We start from the raw sequence: 17,782 nt of genomic DNA on the forward strand, positions 1-17,782 counted from the left end.
CAAAAGAAACAGAGATTTTATTTCTTTTTCCTTTTTTTTTAATTCTTTGAAGTCCTCGTTGTTGTTGTTTTTTTTTTTGTTTTTTTTACATCACCATCTATGGGATTGACACTTTTCCATAGTGAGCAAGCATCCCAGAAACCCCACTGCCACCAAGACAAATACCATCACACAGTTTCACTTTCACAAAGGGGAAAGGCTTACAGAGGGGGACGAAAGGGTTCAGGGGCAAGAAGGTGTTCAACAGCATCAACAATCTCAGAACGGGAAGGAAGCTCCTCTCAGTCTGCACCACGTTGCGTACATACATATCACTCATATATCATTAGCATAATATGGCATAGAAAAGCATCCAAGCTGACAGAGCATTAAAGGAGTATAGGTGTGTGTTTTAGTGTGTGTCAATCGAGGAGGCATGGGACACGGCAGGGGTGTCAGCGTTGGCAGCTGGTTTTTAATATCCAAGTCAATTCTTCAAGCATGGGTGCTGCATCATGGCAACGGCTGTTTGGTGTGTGTGTCTGTGTCTGTGTGTGTGTGTGTGTGTGTGTGTGTGTGTGTGTGTGTGTGTGTGTGTGTGTGTGTGTGAGTGAGTGAGTGAGTGAGTGAGAGAGAGAGAAAGAGAGAGAGTGTGTGTTTCAACTATAGTCTGCAGTGTGCTTTCAACTCTAATAGATTCTTTTTAAGCAGCAAAGGATTCTGGATTCCACGCAACTCAGCACAGGATTATGTAGAAATGGTGAAGCACTGTCACAGAATAATTATAAAAACGTGTGTGTGTGTGTGTGTGTGTGTGTGTGTGTGTGTGTGTGTGTGTGTGTGTGTGTGTGTGTGTGTGTGTGTGTGCAGGCGCAAAGCTGTTCTAATAGCACCAGGTCAGGACGGGTTGCCAATGGCAACCTCCAATCTGACAAGCGTTGCCATGACAAACAAAAAGCAGAAACCCATGAGAGTGGAGGGGTCTGTCGCCACGGCAACAGCCAGAAACAACGAAAGAGCCAGGGAGGGAGAATGAAAGGAAGGGGAGAATGAAAGGAGGAGAAATACAGACAGAGACTAACTGAAAGGAAGGAGTGACATGGAAAATACAAAAATACAAGAAGCACACTATTACTCTCACGAGAGCCAAACTGTATAATGTTTGAGGATTTCACCTCCCATATCTTCACCCACAATCCCTTAGTGTAGTAGTGTAGTAATATAGTGGTGTGTTTATAAGAAGAGAGTGGACCTCAAATAGGCTACAAATATCAATACAATGTTAATTAGTCTGAGGGGGTAGAATTCCACACTCCTGACTTACAAAAACGTTGTTGTGTGATGTGTAGGTTGCCGTGGAGATCAAGTTTCCATTTCCCATTCCTATCTTGTCTAATCTTTGAACGCTTCAGGGACATGCATTTGCTTCATCCCCCTGCTTTGGATTCTTTAAATACATACACCATTCGTAACGCTGACAGACTTTGCCTTCTATAGGCTTCCAGTCAGATATAAGGAACTGGGGTTGAAAGCACAAACACAGAGGTGGTGTCAGTGTGTATATCTACATTGTGTATGTATGTATGTATGTATGTATGTATGTATGTATGTATGTATGTATGTATGTATGTATAGGTGTGAGTGAGTCAGGGACCGGTTGCATAAAGACTAATTCAAATTTAAGTCCGTACTTTTAAGCCAGACTTCAAATGACTTCATCAAATGACAAACCAAAGACTTGTGACACTGACTTGTGTCCAATAGCTAACTAAAGCTAAAGCTATCTTTCAGGTGTTGCTATAGCGACAAGTAGGTCTATGCAGCAGTCGTCAGCAGACTAAAGGAATTTAAGACCAGCATAGACGAGATTTAATCTAGTCTTAATCTACATTTATGTAACTGGCCCCTGGCTATGTCAGCGTGAGCTTGTTGCTCCGTGTCGAGTCACGGGGGAAGAAAAAGGCTGCAGGAAGATGGTGACTGGTGACCAAGGCTTTCATTGACACAAGAGCTAACACAGGAAAACAGTTGCTTGGCTTAATGAAAACCAGATCATGCAAAAAAAAAAAAAAAAAAGGAACAAGAACTTTTGAGCGCTCAGCACAGCCCGGAGCAACGTCACATTCACAACAGTGAGGAGTGCTGTACAGGAGCCTGCTGTGCGTGTCCCATCCCTCACATATCAACACTGCACACTAGTCAGAAGTACATTAGCTCATGTCTACTTTCAAGCGTAAATCAATAGTGCTCAGCCCTTAGGCACCTAGTTACAGAATGACACTAAAAAGCAGTTTGACAACAAGTTAAAAACTCTAAAACATTAGAACATTTCAAGATATCGAGCATTTTTCGTCTTTACAGGGGCTCTACCGACAGAATAGGCCCTACGAAAGCGCAAAATCTGGCACCTTTGAATCGGTTAATCCTGGCTATTTTACATCTTTTTATCTTACATCCTTCACTTACCTCAATAAGAATAACAAAACGAGAAAAATTCAAACTATCAGTACAACTTTTGCGGGTTCAGGCACATAAAGAGTAGAAAGGAAAGAGGGATTCTGATGAGTATAAAACAGTCACATTTGGAGGAGAAACATTCTGTATGTAAATGCACTGGTTGGTGATGGACGGTCATCAGGTGCTTCAACAGCTGTCCATCAGAACTTTGGACCTTTATGATTCACAGGAATGCAAACAAGCTGGAAAATATGTAGCTGCGTAGTGAATGGCACCTTCCCTGCACGTCTTAAAACTTCTCTAAAAAGGACGGCATTAAGAGACAATAAGGCAAGGAAAGGTTTAGTTTGAAGTGACAGCGAGTACAACTTTCTCTTTCCTCCCTCAATCCTCTCTTCAATTCTCCCACTTAACGATGGCCTAATGCTCAGAGATGAGGCATAAAGCCCTATTTACTACCTGCCAAAGTTCCTTCTGCTCCACAAGACTCACAAGCTGTAAGGCAGCTGCCAAATATGGACTATGTTTTTTTTTTTACTTATGTAACCTCAGCAAAGCCACAGGTGGGAAAACATGAGACGAGAGCCAGTGCAGGGAGAGTCTACAACCCAATAAAAGATTGTTACATTTTTCAAATTTTAAGGCCGTCCTCATGGCGAAAACTCAATTAGATATTGACAGTATCAGTTTGACAGATGGCGATGCAATGGACAGTGACCCAACTGAAATGCAACCTAATATAAATCACAGATAGTCAACAGCTTGAAGGAAGTATTAGATTCTTGTCGGCTGAATAAACTGTAAGACTGTTCAATTTCAAATCAACCTACTTTTTTGGCCTATTTAAGAAAAGCAAGAATAACAATACTGGTTTTGTACCCATGCTCTATTTGAACTACTCCCAAAATGAAGATACAATGGACATCCGGCATGAAAATTATCTTTTCTCAATTGTACCAATTCAGTTTAGTCTCACTTGACCCCTCTATTAAAACAACAGTAAAACAAACATCAAAAGGATACATGGCAGGGAAAGTACGATATAAAAAAACAAAATAATGCAGTCAAAAGTGCTCAAATAAGGAGTGTTTTCATTTTTTTCTCTTTTTTTCATCATATGAGGCAGACCTTTTTTTGTTTTTGTTTCTAACTGTGTCCTCTAGGATCAGGGTTTGGGGGGGAGGAGAGTGGGTACGTGGGAAAAGCGGCAAAGGAGGAGGTGAAAGATCGAGGCTGACGGATGGCCCGGTCAGGTGCTGTGAAGGGTTCGGCTCAGGGTGTCGTGACGTGGTTTTCTCTACCCCGAAGCTCCTGTCAGCCGTCCTTCCTCAGATCTTCATTTCCTCCTCGGCGGCCGAGGGCGGAGCTCTAACCCAGGCTGGTGATGTTGGCCCTGCCACCTGGTGGCGCCACGATGCGCTGGGTGTTCCGGCGAGGAATGTTGTCGTCAACCTGAGCGCCTGTGAGTGAGAATGGAAAGTTGGTTAATCAACGTTGTATTTATACTCTGCAGAAATAAAACGTAAACAGTTTTTGGGGGGTAATTTATTATTATTTTTATTAGGCAAGGGTCACATGATAGACAAAGGCTCATTTTCAGAATCTCTGCTAGCTTATCAACTTGTAGGTCTATCTAGTAGGCTATTAGTCTATTTGGTACTTCTGACAAAGCAGTACATTATCAGAGGGTTGAATGTAATGAATACAAAAAAATTCAAATGTATTCGTAATGATTATAAAGGAAACAAGGTAACCTCCCTCCAAAATATGACAAGATGCACTTAAAGAATATTTACGCAAACAGAATTTATCGTTTATCAGATTTAAAAAAACACAACTTTTTCAATGTCAAGTTACTTTCGAAATTCTGTATTGCAGTTGTATTGTAAGACTACAAAAACCATTTTCAATCATCAGTTCCTACTGAAATTGTAAAAAAAATGTAAACCCACAACCAATGTGGTCATAAAATCTGTAATAACAGATTAGCTCATTAGCAGTAGTGCTAGCTCAGCTAACCCCGCTGGTCAAGTGACTGTTCATGGATTCTGCATGAGGATGCTGTCAATTTTTTCCTAGTGGCCAAGTACTGCAATAAAAAATGTCATAAAATAATCCACTGCAGCACAAAAAATATGTTCCACATGGACCGCACTTACAGAAGAAATGTCCAGGACTTTGGAAAGCACTGACAAGCACCAAACAGGTGGAACCAGGAAAAGAAACACTAACATGTGCAGTGGGCTGCACAATATGGGAGCAGACAAAAGCAAATCAGGAGTATGCATCCTTTATTAGAATGAGTGGGTGGCATCCCCGGTATCCAGTAGTCCAGCATTCAGGTAAAAACTGTTTGCAAAGGCTAAACATATGAATTCTGTGTCAACGTTCACCTAAGCTGAACTCTGCATGGATATCACGTTACTATGCCGTGAGATAATCTATCTGTTTGCGGTGACTCTGTTCAAATGGATTCAATTTGGTGCAAAATTTCACTCATAAATTCTGATGTGGCCGTGCCCTTTGACACATCTCATGAATGCCGCTCTTTATGTATCTGCGTGCAGTTTGAAGATATGCTGAATGGTGACCTTAGCGTACCTTGGCTCAACTGATCGATGTTTATGGCATCAAGAAGCAGCGCACACCTTCTCCAATGCTGAATATTTCATGCTTTGTAATGTTTTCCTCTATTTTTGTTTGATTCTGGGTATGGAGGGAAAAAGTTAAATCCCCCTCCCAACGTTGAAGCATTTCTTTCAATGTGTCATCACAATTAAGTAATAAAAGAGTAGTGAGAAAGGAACAATGATTAAGGACTAACCAGATAGGCTGAATCCAGACTGATGCAGGTTACGGACGGGCTGGTTGGGTTGCTTGGCAGGTGAGGTCTTGGCAGAGGAAGCAGGAGTCATGGTTTTAGGTGTGACTGACACCTCGCAGACCGGACCGTCATACAGTCCTCTGGGTACACCCCTCAGCTCAGCCAGCTACATTTTCAGGAAAAAAGCACGATGGTCATGGTTCAGTGAAAACAAACAAGGAAATATTCCATCCCCTAAGAGGGGTGCAGGCACATTTTGGGCTAATCTGTAACAAGCTGCATCCTCCCTCCAGCATTTCCACAAAACAATCATCAGTCATTATAAAAAATTGCTGCGTGTGTGAAGCCACCTTTATGTTTGACTGACTCTATGCCTGCTCCTTCCTCCAACAACAACAACCACAGCCTCACTAGACAGGGTTTGAAAAGCAGTATCGTACCCTGCTCCGTGCTTTTATCCTCTTGTAGACGTAGTCAGGGAAAGGTTTTCGGGCCACGTAGCGTCCCGAGCCCTCGGTGGTGTGGAGGTTCCCTTCCTCCAAGACGATCTTGCCCTGGCTGATCACCACCAGAGGCCCGCCGCGCACCTCTGTGCCTTCAAAGATGTTGTACTCCACAGTCTGTAGAGGACAGCAATGGTATGAAAAGTAAATGGAAAAAGGTCCATTTTTTGGACACATGGATGTCAAACATACACAGCCCTAATACAAAAACCAGCACATTGTGACTCATTATTCATCATTTCATAACAAAAAGGTGAGTAAATTCAGTTTACATGGGTTACTTAGGTACACATATGATCAGGTCACATGATACATGAGAGGCATCTTAGATTTAATCATAATGCTCAGATTTCTGTTTATTGTTTATGAGCGTTGGATTCATGGGACTGACTAAAAACCCTTTCACTCACTGGTAAGATCAAATGATCTAAGTAAGTCATAGTTTTGAGTTCAAACAAAGTTCTCACACACAGTAAATTCCATGTACCTCTCCTGATAAACATTTTATAGTCACCGTGGGTGGCAGCACTGCAGGAAACAGTAAGTAGTGAGTTGGAAAAGGAGTACAGCACAATATAGGAGTGTTCTGAGTTCTCAAGCAGACTGCTTAAATTATGGATTTCGTCACAACACGCCAAAAATGTTCTCATTCTACCTTATCAGTCCCAGGGGGGTGCCAGCATCCCGCCAGCTGTTTCTGTGAGGCTTATCTTACTCATGAAATCATGGTATCGCCCTACCGGTCAGCATATGAGTAGCTCTGCTTCTTACAAGAAAAATAAGCACTTGTGCTTATTATGTGTTGTTATCGATGTTCATGCTTTGCTTTTGTCAACTATTCCAGGTCCTACTTAATTAATTTTCACTTGTTTGAAGGCTGTTGTAACCTATAATAGCTGCCAATTCCACCAACTTATTGCTCTGTAATGAGCTATTATAGTTGACACCTGCAACATTTCAATAAAATGCAGTTTGTATTTTTTAGGTGAATCTTAAGTCTACACATCTGCAGTCTATCATTAATCATGAATGGGATTATTCACATCAAATGTTCTATCATTTTCAAATAGCCTGAAAAAGTAACATGTGTAAAACATCCATATTTTATGCTGATGAGAGACTTTGAGAATCAGATAAATGAAAGCAGCACCAAAACACAGTTTTTGGCCTGAAGTATCAGAATTTACTCCAGAAGTTATATTATTATTTTACACTCTTGGGAGATTTTGCAACATTATGCAACTAAATGGTACTGTAGTTATGACCTGTGTTAAAGATCAAATTGTCTGGTGATTTTCAGTTGGAGGTTTTAGACCCGAGGTTGAAGTTCCTGTCTGACCGCTGCCAGCTGTGTTCCTGTGATGTTTTATTACAGCTGCTTGTATCTCTTAATACGAATATACATACATTAAATCATCACAGGAATACCTTCAAAGCGGAGATGTTGTAATTCAACCTCTCCAGCTGATTTTCCCCTATCATAAGGATGATGTAACCTCCCTGTAGCTGTGTCTGGGAGTGTTGCAGCTTTACGTTGCAGATTTATGAAAATCTCACTCACTCTTTATCTGAAAAATTGCCAGAGTGATGTTGATGGACCAGTTTGTGTTCACACATGATGCCACCATGTAAAATTGGCAGAATGTTTATGGATTAAAGTGCACTTGTGAAAGGAGCTTAACTGATTTAGTTAAAAGCGTTCCCGCTGGCTTCTAATACTAATAAAGACAGCAAAGCTAATCGTTGGGGGAAAACCAACCGATATGGCACAGAGGCCTCAGTTCTCAGGCCAAAAGGAAGGAGCAGAAGCAGGGGTCATATGGGTGGAGCGGGTGTTAGGGTGTGCGTGTGTGGAGAAGGAGGTTGGGGAGGTTGCTGTGTGACGAATTTGGAAGCTGGATGACTGCTCTCTCCTAAAAGCTACTGGAGCTGAGGTCATGGCAATCTGGTGGACTCTGAGAGCCTGAAATGAGATCACCAGTAGGCTGGGCTATCCTGTGACACACACACACACACACACACACACACACACACACACACACACACACACACACACACACACACACACACACACACACACACACACACACACACACACACACACACACACACACACACACACACTCCAAATGAGCAGTTTCTCCCATGAACGTAAGTCAGTCATTTTCTGACTAAGCGGAATAAAAGGAAACCAAAGAACATGACAGGCTTATGCAGACGGATTCCAAGAACATACACTGTCTTTCTTTCACACACACACACACACACACACACACACACACACACACACACAGACAGATCCACAGTGATCTGTCTGCTAACAATCAGAAACGATGTGTTCCAGTTCTCTGGCAGATTCTAAGGATGACATCACTCCCTTGACACTGTGTGAGGCCCACACCCTGTTCAACAGTCACGGCCATACAGCAAAAAGTGGACTAATAAACCAGTTGCATGCTGTTAATCATTGTTGCATAGTAGGTGTGTTTTTGTATGAATCTAAGATGTGTAGAATCACTAGTGCGCTTGGTATTTTTAAGAAAGTGAATAACACTTTTTAATTGTGAGTAATTTTAGATTTGTGGCTTCCATGTTACCCTGTGTGGACACCCCTGCTCACATACTTTTGTACTTCTACTTCGGTACCTTGTGGTCCAGGGCTGTTATTCATGGTTTGGGTCCGTTAGTTTAAATAAACTGAAATCATAATGCTGCACACACAATAATGTGATGTTTGTCCAGTTTTAATATGAAATTGCCCTGTACACAAAGCCATAAAGTAATGTTTGTTTGTAATTGAGGTTTTATTTCCTTAAAACAAGTAAAACATGTGTGCCAGTGCAGTATTTTCTCCACCCATTTCTAATGTAAATCAACTTGAAATTTTACAAAATCATATGCATTTTTTTGTTACGTTTTTTTCAACAACCAGCCTATTTTATTTACCTCTTTCAAGTCTTTTAGAATTCTTAATCATTATTTGCTCAACCTTGTTTTCTCATTCAAATCCTGTTTTGTGAAGCACTTTGAGCTGCATCTCTGAAGCAATGTTGCTAAATAAATTAGTATCATTTTCATTTCAGCTACTCATCCGTTCCTAGAGCTATTACTGTCTGCATTTACAACAATAGTAACGTGAATTTTAAAATTTAAAGCGACTATGTCGTCGGCCCCCTGGTGGTATGAAGAACACATTGTGGCAGACGGCAATCACATAAAAAATATATACACACAGTAGCTTTAACATTTGATGTTAAGAGGCCTCAGTCTCAGTGTGTAAAGTTCGTACCGAGTTGTGGCTCTTGGCAGAGATGATCTTCGTGAAGTCTGGGTCCCACAGCACCAGGTCAGCGTCAGAACCCACAGCGATACGACCCTTACGCGGGTACAGGTTGTAGATCTTGGCGGCGTTGGTGCTGGTCACTGCCACAAACTGGTTTTCGTCCATCTTACCCGTCACCTGCAACAAATCAGAGCTGAGAGTGAGAACAGTACAGGGGTCGCTGTTTTACTTTCATTTGGTCCCGCTTGTCCTGATCGTCTCTGTGCCATCCCTTTCCTTGCATGGATATTCCATCATTCTTGCTCAGTGTGGACTTTAATGTGTGGTTAATAATGCATGGTTTTTGTTCCATTTTTTCCTCTCTTTTGCATGCCTTGCTGTGTTATTGGTGCATGTGTGTTGTCAAGTTGCTATACTCTTTCATCTATAGGCATGCTAGCAGCTCATAGTGACAATGCTAACATGCTGATGTTTAGCAAGTAATATTCACCAGGTTCACCATCTCAGTTTAACATGTTAGAATGCTAATATTTTATCAGCACTAAGTACAGTAGAGCTGAGGCAGACAAAATATCATTCATTTTGCAAGTATTTGATCCTCTATTGACCTTCAATATCAATTCATTCATCCATCCAGTTGCCATGATATTTTATCTAAAACTGAGTCGTGAAGATTCATATTCATATTCATATTCATATCCATATTTTCCACCCCTAGCTCGTAGAAATATACGTACCACACACTTGTCCCAGATGATAGACATCCTCTCCTCAGTGCCATTGACACCTTCAGGAATCAAGCTGAAGTCATCTTTGCCTACAGCACGCTGGGCAGTGTTGAAGGGACAGTGTGCACTTCCTGTCACCTGCAGGTCACCACTACACAGAAGGTCAAGGAGAGAAGGGACATTGTGTTAATGGTACAGAAAACGAAGTTTGTCCAATATTTTCATTCTATTATTTCCCACTGTATGCCCAGTTGGAATGATTGGATCATCCTCTCACCAGGACAGCAGGGAGTTGAGATAGTCTGGTGTGGTCGGGTCGGGGCTCAGGGGAGGTGAGGTGACGTAGGCAGCGGCTTTGGCCCAGTTCTTGCTCCAATAGTGAGAACCATCTGTTCCCAGGCTTGCAGTGATTGGCTCTCCATAGACCACAGTGCCTGAAAGTCCAATTCCATTATAAGACCAGATACTATGCTCCAGGAGTTTATTTCATGCATGTCATGTGGACTGTAGCAGTGGAAGTAAGTAGTAACCTAAATATAATTGTGCAAATTAAGTATGTATGTTGATGTTAGTGGAGTGGCCTAAGCTTTTGTTTTATATTTTATCTCTGTGGTTTATAGTTCTGGAAAAGAAACATTAAAATGGCGACAAACTGTGAGATGAGAGATGTCGATTTAATTAGTGCAAGATGAAATGATTATTTAGAGTCTCACCCTTCTTCCTGGCCTGAGCAATGACATCAGCAGCACTCTTGCTCATCACCTTGGTGACATAGAGAGGGCAGTTGGTCTGATTGGCCACCGTCACAGAGCGGTTTACAGCCTCCGCCTCCACCTGGAGAAGAGAGAAGTTTTCACTGGTGACCAATTGAGGGACAACTGAAAGTGGAGGAATAACATGTTTCTAACTCTTTCTTCTTCCACAATGGGAACCCCTACTTCATTCTTTTCTTACTATATCATTTTCCTACCAATATTACCTTTCTGCTCACTCAGTCCTGTGTAATAAATCCTTGTTTCCAAATATCACATGAGCATACCAAGAGTTAAAACTTTGGGGAGGGGCTTATAGGCAAAAAAATGTTAAAATAAGAAGGCGAGTTGAGAATTAGACACACACAACAAATCAAATCAATATATATATATATATATATATATATATATATTTATATATTCTTTATTTTTATATTCTATAATCCTAACAGAGAAGGTTTACACTGAGGAATAGTAACTCATTTTGGGCAGTGTGCCTATTTGCTTTCTTGCCCAAAGAAAAAGAATGTATAGAAAAGAGAGAGAATTGATCCCACTCTCATTTTGTACAGTTAGCTTAGCTTAGCATACGAACTGGAAACCCTTCGTTTTTTGTACTTAAGACATAAAGTGTTGGTAGGTTTATTTTGTTACCTTTAGACAGAACCACGCTAGCTGTTTCCCCATGATTCCAGTCTTTATGCTAAGCTAAGCTAACTGGCAGTATGCTTTAGCTTCATATTTACTGCACATGTGTATAAATATGTATATATGAGTTATATTAATCTTCTCACTCAGCAAGACATCGAAGGAGCATATTTCCCAAAACGTCCTTTAAGTGTGTTCATGCTTTATTTTCCGTAAAATCTGTTTTCCATCCATGGCAACAAAATAAGGTAAACCACTTAAAAGAACCTTGGCAACTTTCTTTGATAAATTAGATGGCAGGATTGTGACTTTTCAATGACAAACACTAACAACATGTTCCAAGAACAGAGAACACAGTGGATTCTTCATCTTGTCTGTAATTCCTTTTGGATCAAACTTCCTTTTTTCTGCTTTTGGCATTTTTTTCTCTTGATTTTTGTCTGAGGTTTTTAGAAGCAATTCTCTATCTCACAAAAAATAACAGTCAAGATTTGATTATAACCTGAGCAGGAACGGCACCGCCATGGCAACTTCCCGCAGGGCTCTGAGAAATCCTTAAGTTTTTTCCTTTACCTTAGGGCAACCACAGAGACAGGGGGTTACATCCCACCCGTAGAAGAAAAATGGAAATCTGTCCCCACCAATATTTGTAATAAGCAGTCATCAAACGCCTCCAAAAGCTAAAAGAAAGCTAATCTTCTCCCCTCACTGTTCAGTGTTAAACTGACTCTAAAACACACTAGACACACACACACACACACACACAGGTTTACATCTCAATCAGCAGTGAACAGCTGTGCAGCCTACTCATAGGTCTTCTGCACAGGTAAAGTGATCCGTTGAAATTGCAGCATCATGAACACATGTTGAATAGAAACAAGCGTGTTACTGCTGACGCTGATGAGCACATCTGGTGGGGTGTTTGTCAGTTTAACAGGTTGGAAGGTAAACTGGGTCTATAGATGATTTACCACTAAACTGTGTCGCTATGATCCAAGCAAGTTATCTCTGTGCTGTTGGTCAAAATGCACACACACTCGTGGGAGGCAATTTTTTACAAAACATGCTCATATACACACTGTGTGTCAGGTGTGTGGGCATGTGGATACTAATAGGAACTAGTACAGACTTTTTATTTCTTTTATTTTGAGGGTTCCACCTATTCCCCCAACCTAGTTGCCCCAACAATATCTGACTGAAGATTTCAGCCTTGCCTTAGGAATAATAAGTAAAAGCTGAAGTAGAAAAACAGAAGTTTTAGCAATAAACACAGCTGCCATGAGTCATACTTCAAATGTCATTCTCTACTTTGTTGGCACATCTGGATGTTCATGAGTAACAATGACTTATGTAAAGGATGTGCTCTTATCTGACTCTGTGGATCCCAACAGGAAAACTCAAACTAAACATATGAAGGTGAGACTGAAGATGATGTCTGAGTATTTGCCAAGGCAGTGAGACACCCACGGTTTCACTGTAAAACTGTCAAACAGCGTAACACCAACAGCTGTGGAGGCTGACTCATCTCAGCGTGACAAAGATTTCTGCAAATACAACTCGGCGATAAAGTGATTCCACACTTCCTAAAGTCAAACCAGCTTTTCACCAGAAATCCCGACAGGCCAATCAATGTCCACACTGCAGAAAGTCTGGCTTACCTCCTCAGGACGGCTCAACACATGTCCTTCAGGCCCAGTGATCCCCTGCTCCAGGATCCTGCGCTGCTCCTAAACACACACAATTAAGGACACACAGATGAACACACACACACACACACACACACACACACACACACACACACACACACACACACACACACACACACACACACACACACACACACACACACACACACACACACACACACACACACACACACACACACACCCGAAAATGTGAGATGTTGAAACATGTGCAGGTGGACACATGTTTGCCTTGAAACACACAAAGGCTTTATTTTCCATTTGATTCTAATATTAAGGCCAGCGCCCAGCAGAAAATCGTGTACATTCAGGTCCAGATCCCGGCTCGTATGGAGTGAAATGTCGTACCTCAGCTACAATGTCTCCATTCTCAGCGTGCACCTGGGCGATGGCTCCCAGATCGCGGATCACGCTGAACACCTCATACACCTGCAGCAAAGAGGAAGACATAGTTAGGATCTCTGATGCACTTTCTTTCTTTCAACACAAATCTTGCTCTGTTGTATGTCCACAACACAGTATTTCTTCTGGTTTCTGAAATGGATCAGTGATGTACAAGTCAATTTCTTTCAATTTCAGGAGTGCTTGTAGTCAGTGGGTTATCTGAATGAGTTGAAAAAAGCCTATATTTAATCTATCTAACAGATAGACAACAGAATATGGTCCTTGGCTGTTTTATGAGAAAGCATGTATGGTAGGGATGGGTTCATAAATATAATATAGCGGCGTCTGTGAAAAACACACGGGGTAATCACAAATATCCTCACGAGTGACTTGAAAATGCTCTCTAGCCTGCTAACGTACAGTCCAATATGATTTCCTGAATCACTATTGTCACAAGGAGGAGCCTCCATCTGTCCAGTCATTTATTTCAAAATCCTAAGACTGTCAAAATGGCTGAAGGCTCCACAAACCCATTGTATGCCCCACAAAAGAAAAAAGTTAAACCAGATGTGTGGAAATACTATGAATTCCAGACTTAAGAATGACGGAGATGTGGTGCCTATCTGAGGTGTCCCATCTGTGATCCAATGAACGAAATGTAAGGTAAAGTGATTCCACTAGTGCCATTTTAAGAGTTCTAAATATATTTTGATGATTATTGGGATAATACTGTGAATCACTGTGATCTTGGGCAGGATAATGGTGACATATGATGTGTGGTGGATCATGGTGGCTTTAAAAGAGTATTTTTTACCAATCTTAAATATGTCTTCCTTCGGTGATATACTTTCAGTTTAGTGCTTATTAGCAAATGGTAGCAAGCTAATAGCCAAAACTAAGATGGTGCACATAGTAAACATTATACTGTCTACACAACATCATTGTCAGCATCGTCATTGTGAGCATGTTAGAATGCTGACGTCAGCTCAAAGCTCTGTATGTCTCAGAGAGCCACGAGCATGGCTGTGGACTCTTAGACTTGTTTATATTAAAAGTTTTTGAAACACTCTCCTGGAGGAAATCATTTGTTGAGCTCATGTCATTAATAACAAATATGTTTCAATAATGTTATCAGCTGTAAGGCTGTTCATTATTAATATCACTAATATTTTTCGATTTATTCTCCAAGGCCAAGGTGATGTCTAAGAAATGGTTTGTTTTGTGAAAGCAATTAGTCTGAAACCCAAAGATATTCACTGCAATCTTATAAAACAGAGAAAAGCAGCAAATTCTTCAAATGTGAGAAGCTGGAGCCTGGGAAGGTTTGGCAATTTTCCTTGAAAACTGACATTTCAATTAATAACTTAGCAAGTCAGTAGATAGACTTTAGTCACTGCATATTTTTGTGGTGAAATGAAACTTGGACCCTGATTTTCACACAGTATGGGTGTCTCCCATACTCTGATTGTTTATTAAGCAACGCGGCAACTTCACGGACTGAAGGAAAACCGACGTGTCGAATGAGTCATCACCTCCCCGGCTGCCAAATGTGAAACAATAAAGAGCATCAAAGTTTGACACGGGAGAGAAAATGATAAACTCTGGCTGCACTGCGGCTGCAAGCATTCCTCACACAGGTGCAAAGACCAACACAGATCTGTTTCAAAACAGCTTTCAAGTGGGATTAATTCATTTCAAACATGAGTCAGAGAGACTTGGACGGAGCCGGGGCTTTCATTATCCATTCACTCTCCCAAGAGTAACACACAGACAATCAGTGCGCCTCGCCAAGACAAACAGACTCACACTGTGACTCTCACTGTAGGATGAGGGCAGGAGCCAAAATCAAGGCTGTGATGTGACTTCTATGACATTATAATGTCAGACTTATTGTAGGCAGCTACCAATCTCTCTGTCTGCCTGTGCAAGCTATTACTTAATGCCACTAAAGAGTGTGTTGCCAGAAAAAACACTTTAAACATAATGTGGTGAACATCTTGGCGGACTGATATAACATATAAACTTTTCTTGTTTTACTACAGTTGCTATTCTTGCTGACAGTAACAGTAAACAAGTTATGATTCAGTCATTATTTTGGCTAATACAAATATTGCCTCTACAGTAAACAGCATCATGTTTGTCTGTGTGTTCATTTGCGTGCTGTCACCTCTCATATCTCATATAACACTGATGGCCATTAGTGCATTTGGAATTATGTGCAGCAGCAAGTTTCGTTTTAAAAGATCATTCCAGTGTAATTGGATTTAGAGTAGGAGAGACTGCATCTCAACGTCATTATCTTATTAGTGTCATTGTTAACAGCAGAATACAGTGCCACAGTGTGCCAAGCTACCTCCTGGTTTCATCCAAACTGAACAAGAAGAATGTAAGATATTATATTTGATTCGATTTGATTCATGCCATCTCTAAAAAGGCTGTCTTGTTATTCCCAACAATACATGGCATGATAAAGTACAAAAGAGAAGAGAAGAAACGCACCTGAGCGTCAGTCAGCTGGAAAATATCCTTGTAAGCCAAGTAGACGAGGAAAGAGTTGACACCTAAAAACAAGATGTCAAATTGTGAATGAGGGAAGGGGGAGACTGAAAGACAACAAATACATTCAAAACATCACTCTGATTGTGAAAGTGTGATAACAGAGTCACTTTAACCTGACAGAAAATATAACAATGAGCTAAGAGAGGACAAATTGTAAAATACATCCAGATTACTACAAGAGGTTGAATAAGGTGCAGTCAAATGTTGATCTCAGTGTGCTGCAAAAGCAGTTTTAAAGCTGTACGAAACTTTTTCGAGACAAGATTCTAAAGTTGGGCTGCAGCAGTGAAGCATTCAGTCCCTGCTAACTGAGATTTGCCACATTTCTAACGTTATTTGGTATTGTGGGGTTCTAGAGGCAACTAGCAGAGCTCAGTCTCGTTTCTCTCTCATCCCAATGGGATTCTTTGAAATAAACTGGGTTGTTAAAGATTAAGGAGCTGCAGTGCAGTTTACATGACTGGGAATTAAGGGGAGACACTGTAGTTGAATAGGGTAAACATTTTAACTAACTGATATCACCAGGAAACTTACCCAGTTCATTACTTACATAAGACACTTTTTTTGTTTAAATATGCAAATGAGGCATTATCTAATGCTACCTTTTGGGGAATTTAAGAGAAATCTACAAAGTGTAGTAAATTAAACACTTAAATGTGTATTTGGGTGATTTCTTCAGTCTGAAAGAAAACAAAGCAAAATAGCCCAAAATCTCAAAATTAACCAGTGAAGAGTCAAAAATGAAAGCAAATAAGAATGTGATTTTGCATCAGGGCATGGTCATACCGTGATCCTTCACGAGTGCCTCCATCTCTTCCTGGATGCCCCTGTGCCACTCGGTGATGTCAACGTGCAGCGAGTAGTCGCAGCAGGACTTGCTGTCGGCCCATTCGCGCCACTGCTCGAAGGCCGAGATGAGGCTGACGCCAGGCTCGGGAACCACGTGGTCAACTGGATACACACACACAAACACACAAAGAGTCAAACATAAACACACTGACTCTGCTGTGATGTTACCTGTTATCCATGATTATGACGTGGTGTCTAGACCGACTGTAGGCGGCCGAATATGCTCCAAAGTTTGTGTAAAGCGACCACTCGAAAGTTACCAGATACAGGACGCCTGTCACTGCTAATGATTTCCACCACACAGAGACATAATTACAGTATATGGGTTCAAGATGTTACTCTTCAGACACATATGAGTGAATACAATGGCCCACATCTACTGATGCAGAGGACACAGCAGATTAAAGGACCAGTGTAGAGGATTTAGTGGCATCTAGTGAGAAGTTTCAGAATGCAACCACTTGAATACAGCTCAGCCTTCCAAGTATGTAAAGTAAACTACGGTGGCCACGAAAGGCCCTATCTAGAGCCAGCATTTGGTTTGTCCATTCTGGGCTACTGTAGAAACACTGCAGTTCATCATGGTGGCCCGCTCCATTCGTGGATACAAACAGCTCATACTAAGATAACAAAAACATTGTTGATTCATATATTAAATATAGATTATACGCTAATGAAAACATACCTATAAATATTATAATCCATTTCTGCCAATAGATCCTGCTAAATGTTACACACTGGACCTTTAATGGGTCCTTCAGTACAGTCAGGAGAGAATGTGCGTTCACGTTAGGGCTGAAAATGACAGTTATTTTTAATTCAGTCAATTTGTTTGTATTTTTCTTTTAAATAAATGATTTATTATTTATTCTGTGAAATGTTATCACCAGTAAACCAGACTAAAAAATCCATTATCAACATTTTTGTTTAATTTTATATCTTTATAAAAGTTTATTATGTCAAACTAATTCATGGTCACAAGTGTTTCTAACTGCCTCTCTGTGAAACTTGAGTGATCCAAGCCCAGTCCTTCTGTTCAGACTGGCAGCCCACATCTGTTTTCCAGCATATCTAGACTGGACCACGTGGAACATGAGCTTTAATCTATATCAG

The 17,782-nt window shown here is 40.9% G+C and overlaps 1 protein-coding gene across 3 annotated transcripts in view; it reads right to left on the reverse strand.

The window, feature by feature from the left end:
- The window catches only part of dpysl2b (dihydropyrimidinase like 2b), a 35,187-nt gene continuing 17,405 nt past the window's right edge, over positions 1-17,782 (reverse strand). For all 3 annotated transcript variants that reach the window (XM_051412734.1, XM_051412733.1, XM_051412735.1), the window contains 11 exons: positions 16,607-16,771; positions 15,761-15,822; positions 13,226-13,306; positions 12,833-12,901; positions 10,488-10,608; positions 10,052-10,208; positions 9,784-9,925; positions 9,053-9,223; positions 5,701-5,880; positions 5,261-5,426; positions 1-3,896 (listed from right to left, as the gene is read on the reverse strand). In XM_051412734.1, coding sequence (XP_051268694.1) covers positions 3,805-3,896; positions 5,261-5,426; positions 5,701-5,880; positions 9,053-9,223; positions 9,784-9,925; positions 10,052-10,208; positions 10,488-10,608; positions 12,833-12,901; positions 13,226-13,306; positions 15,761-15,822; positions 16,607-16,771 — 1,406 coding nt within the window. In that variant the 3' untranslated portion in view covers positions 1-3,804. The remainder of the gene's footprint in view (positions 3,897-5,260; positions 5,427-5,700; positions 5,881-9,052; positions 9,224-9,783; positions 9,926-10,051; positions 10,209-10,487; positions 10,609-12,832; positions 12,902-13,225; positions 13,307-15,760; positions 15,823-16,606; positions 16,772-17,782) is intronic.

This window comes from Dicentrarchus labrax, unplaced genomic scaffold, assembly GCF_905237075.1.
Source record: "Dicentrarchus labrax unplaced genomic scaffold, dlabrax2021, whole genome shotgun sequence".
In the NCBI taxonomy this organism is placed as follows: Eukaryota; Metazoa; Chordata; class Actinopteri; family Moronidae; genus Dicentrarchus; species Dicentrarchus labrax.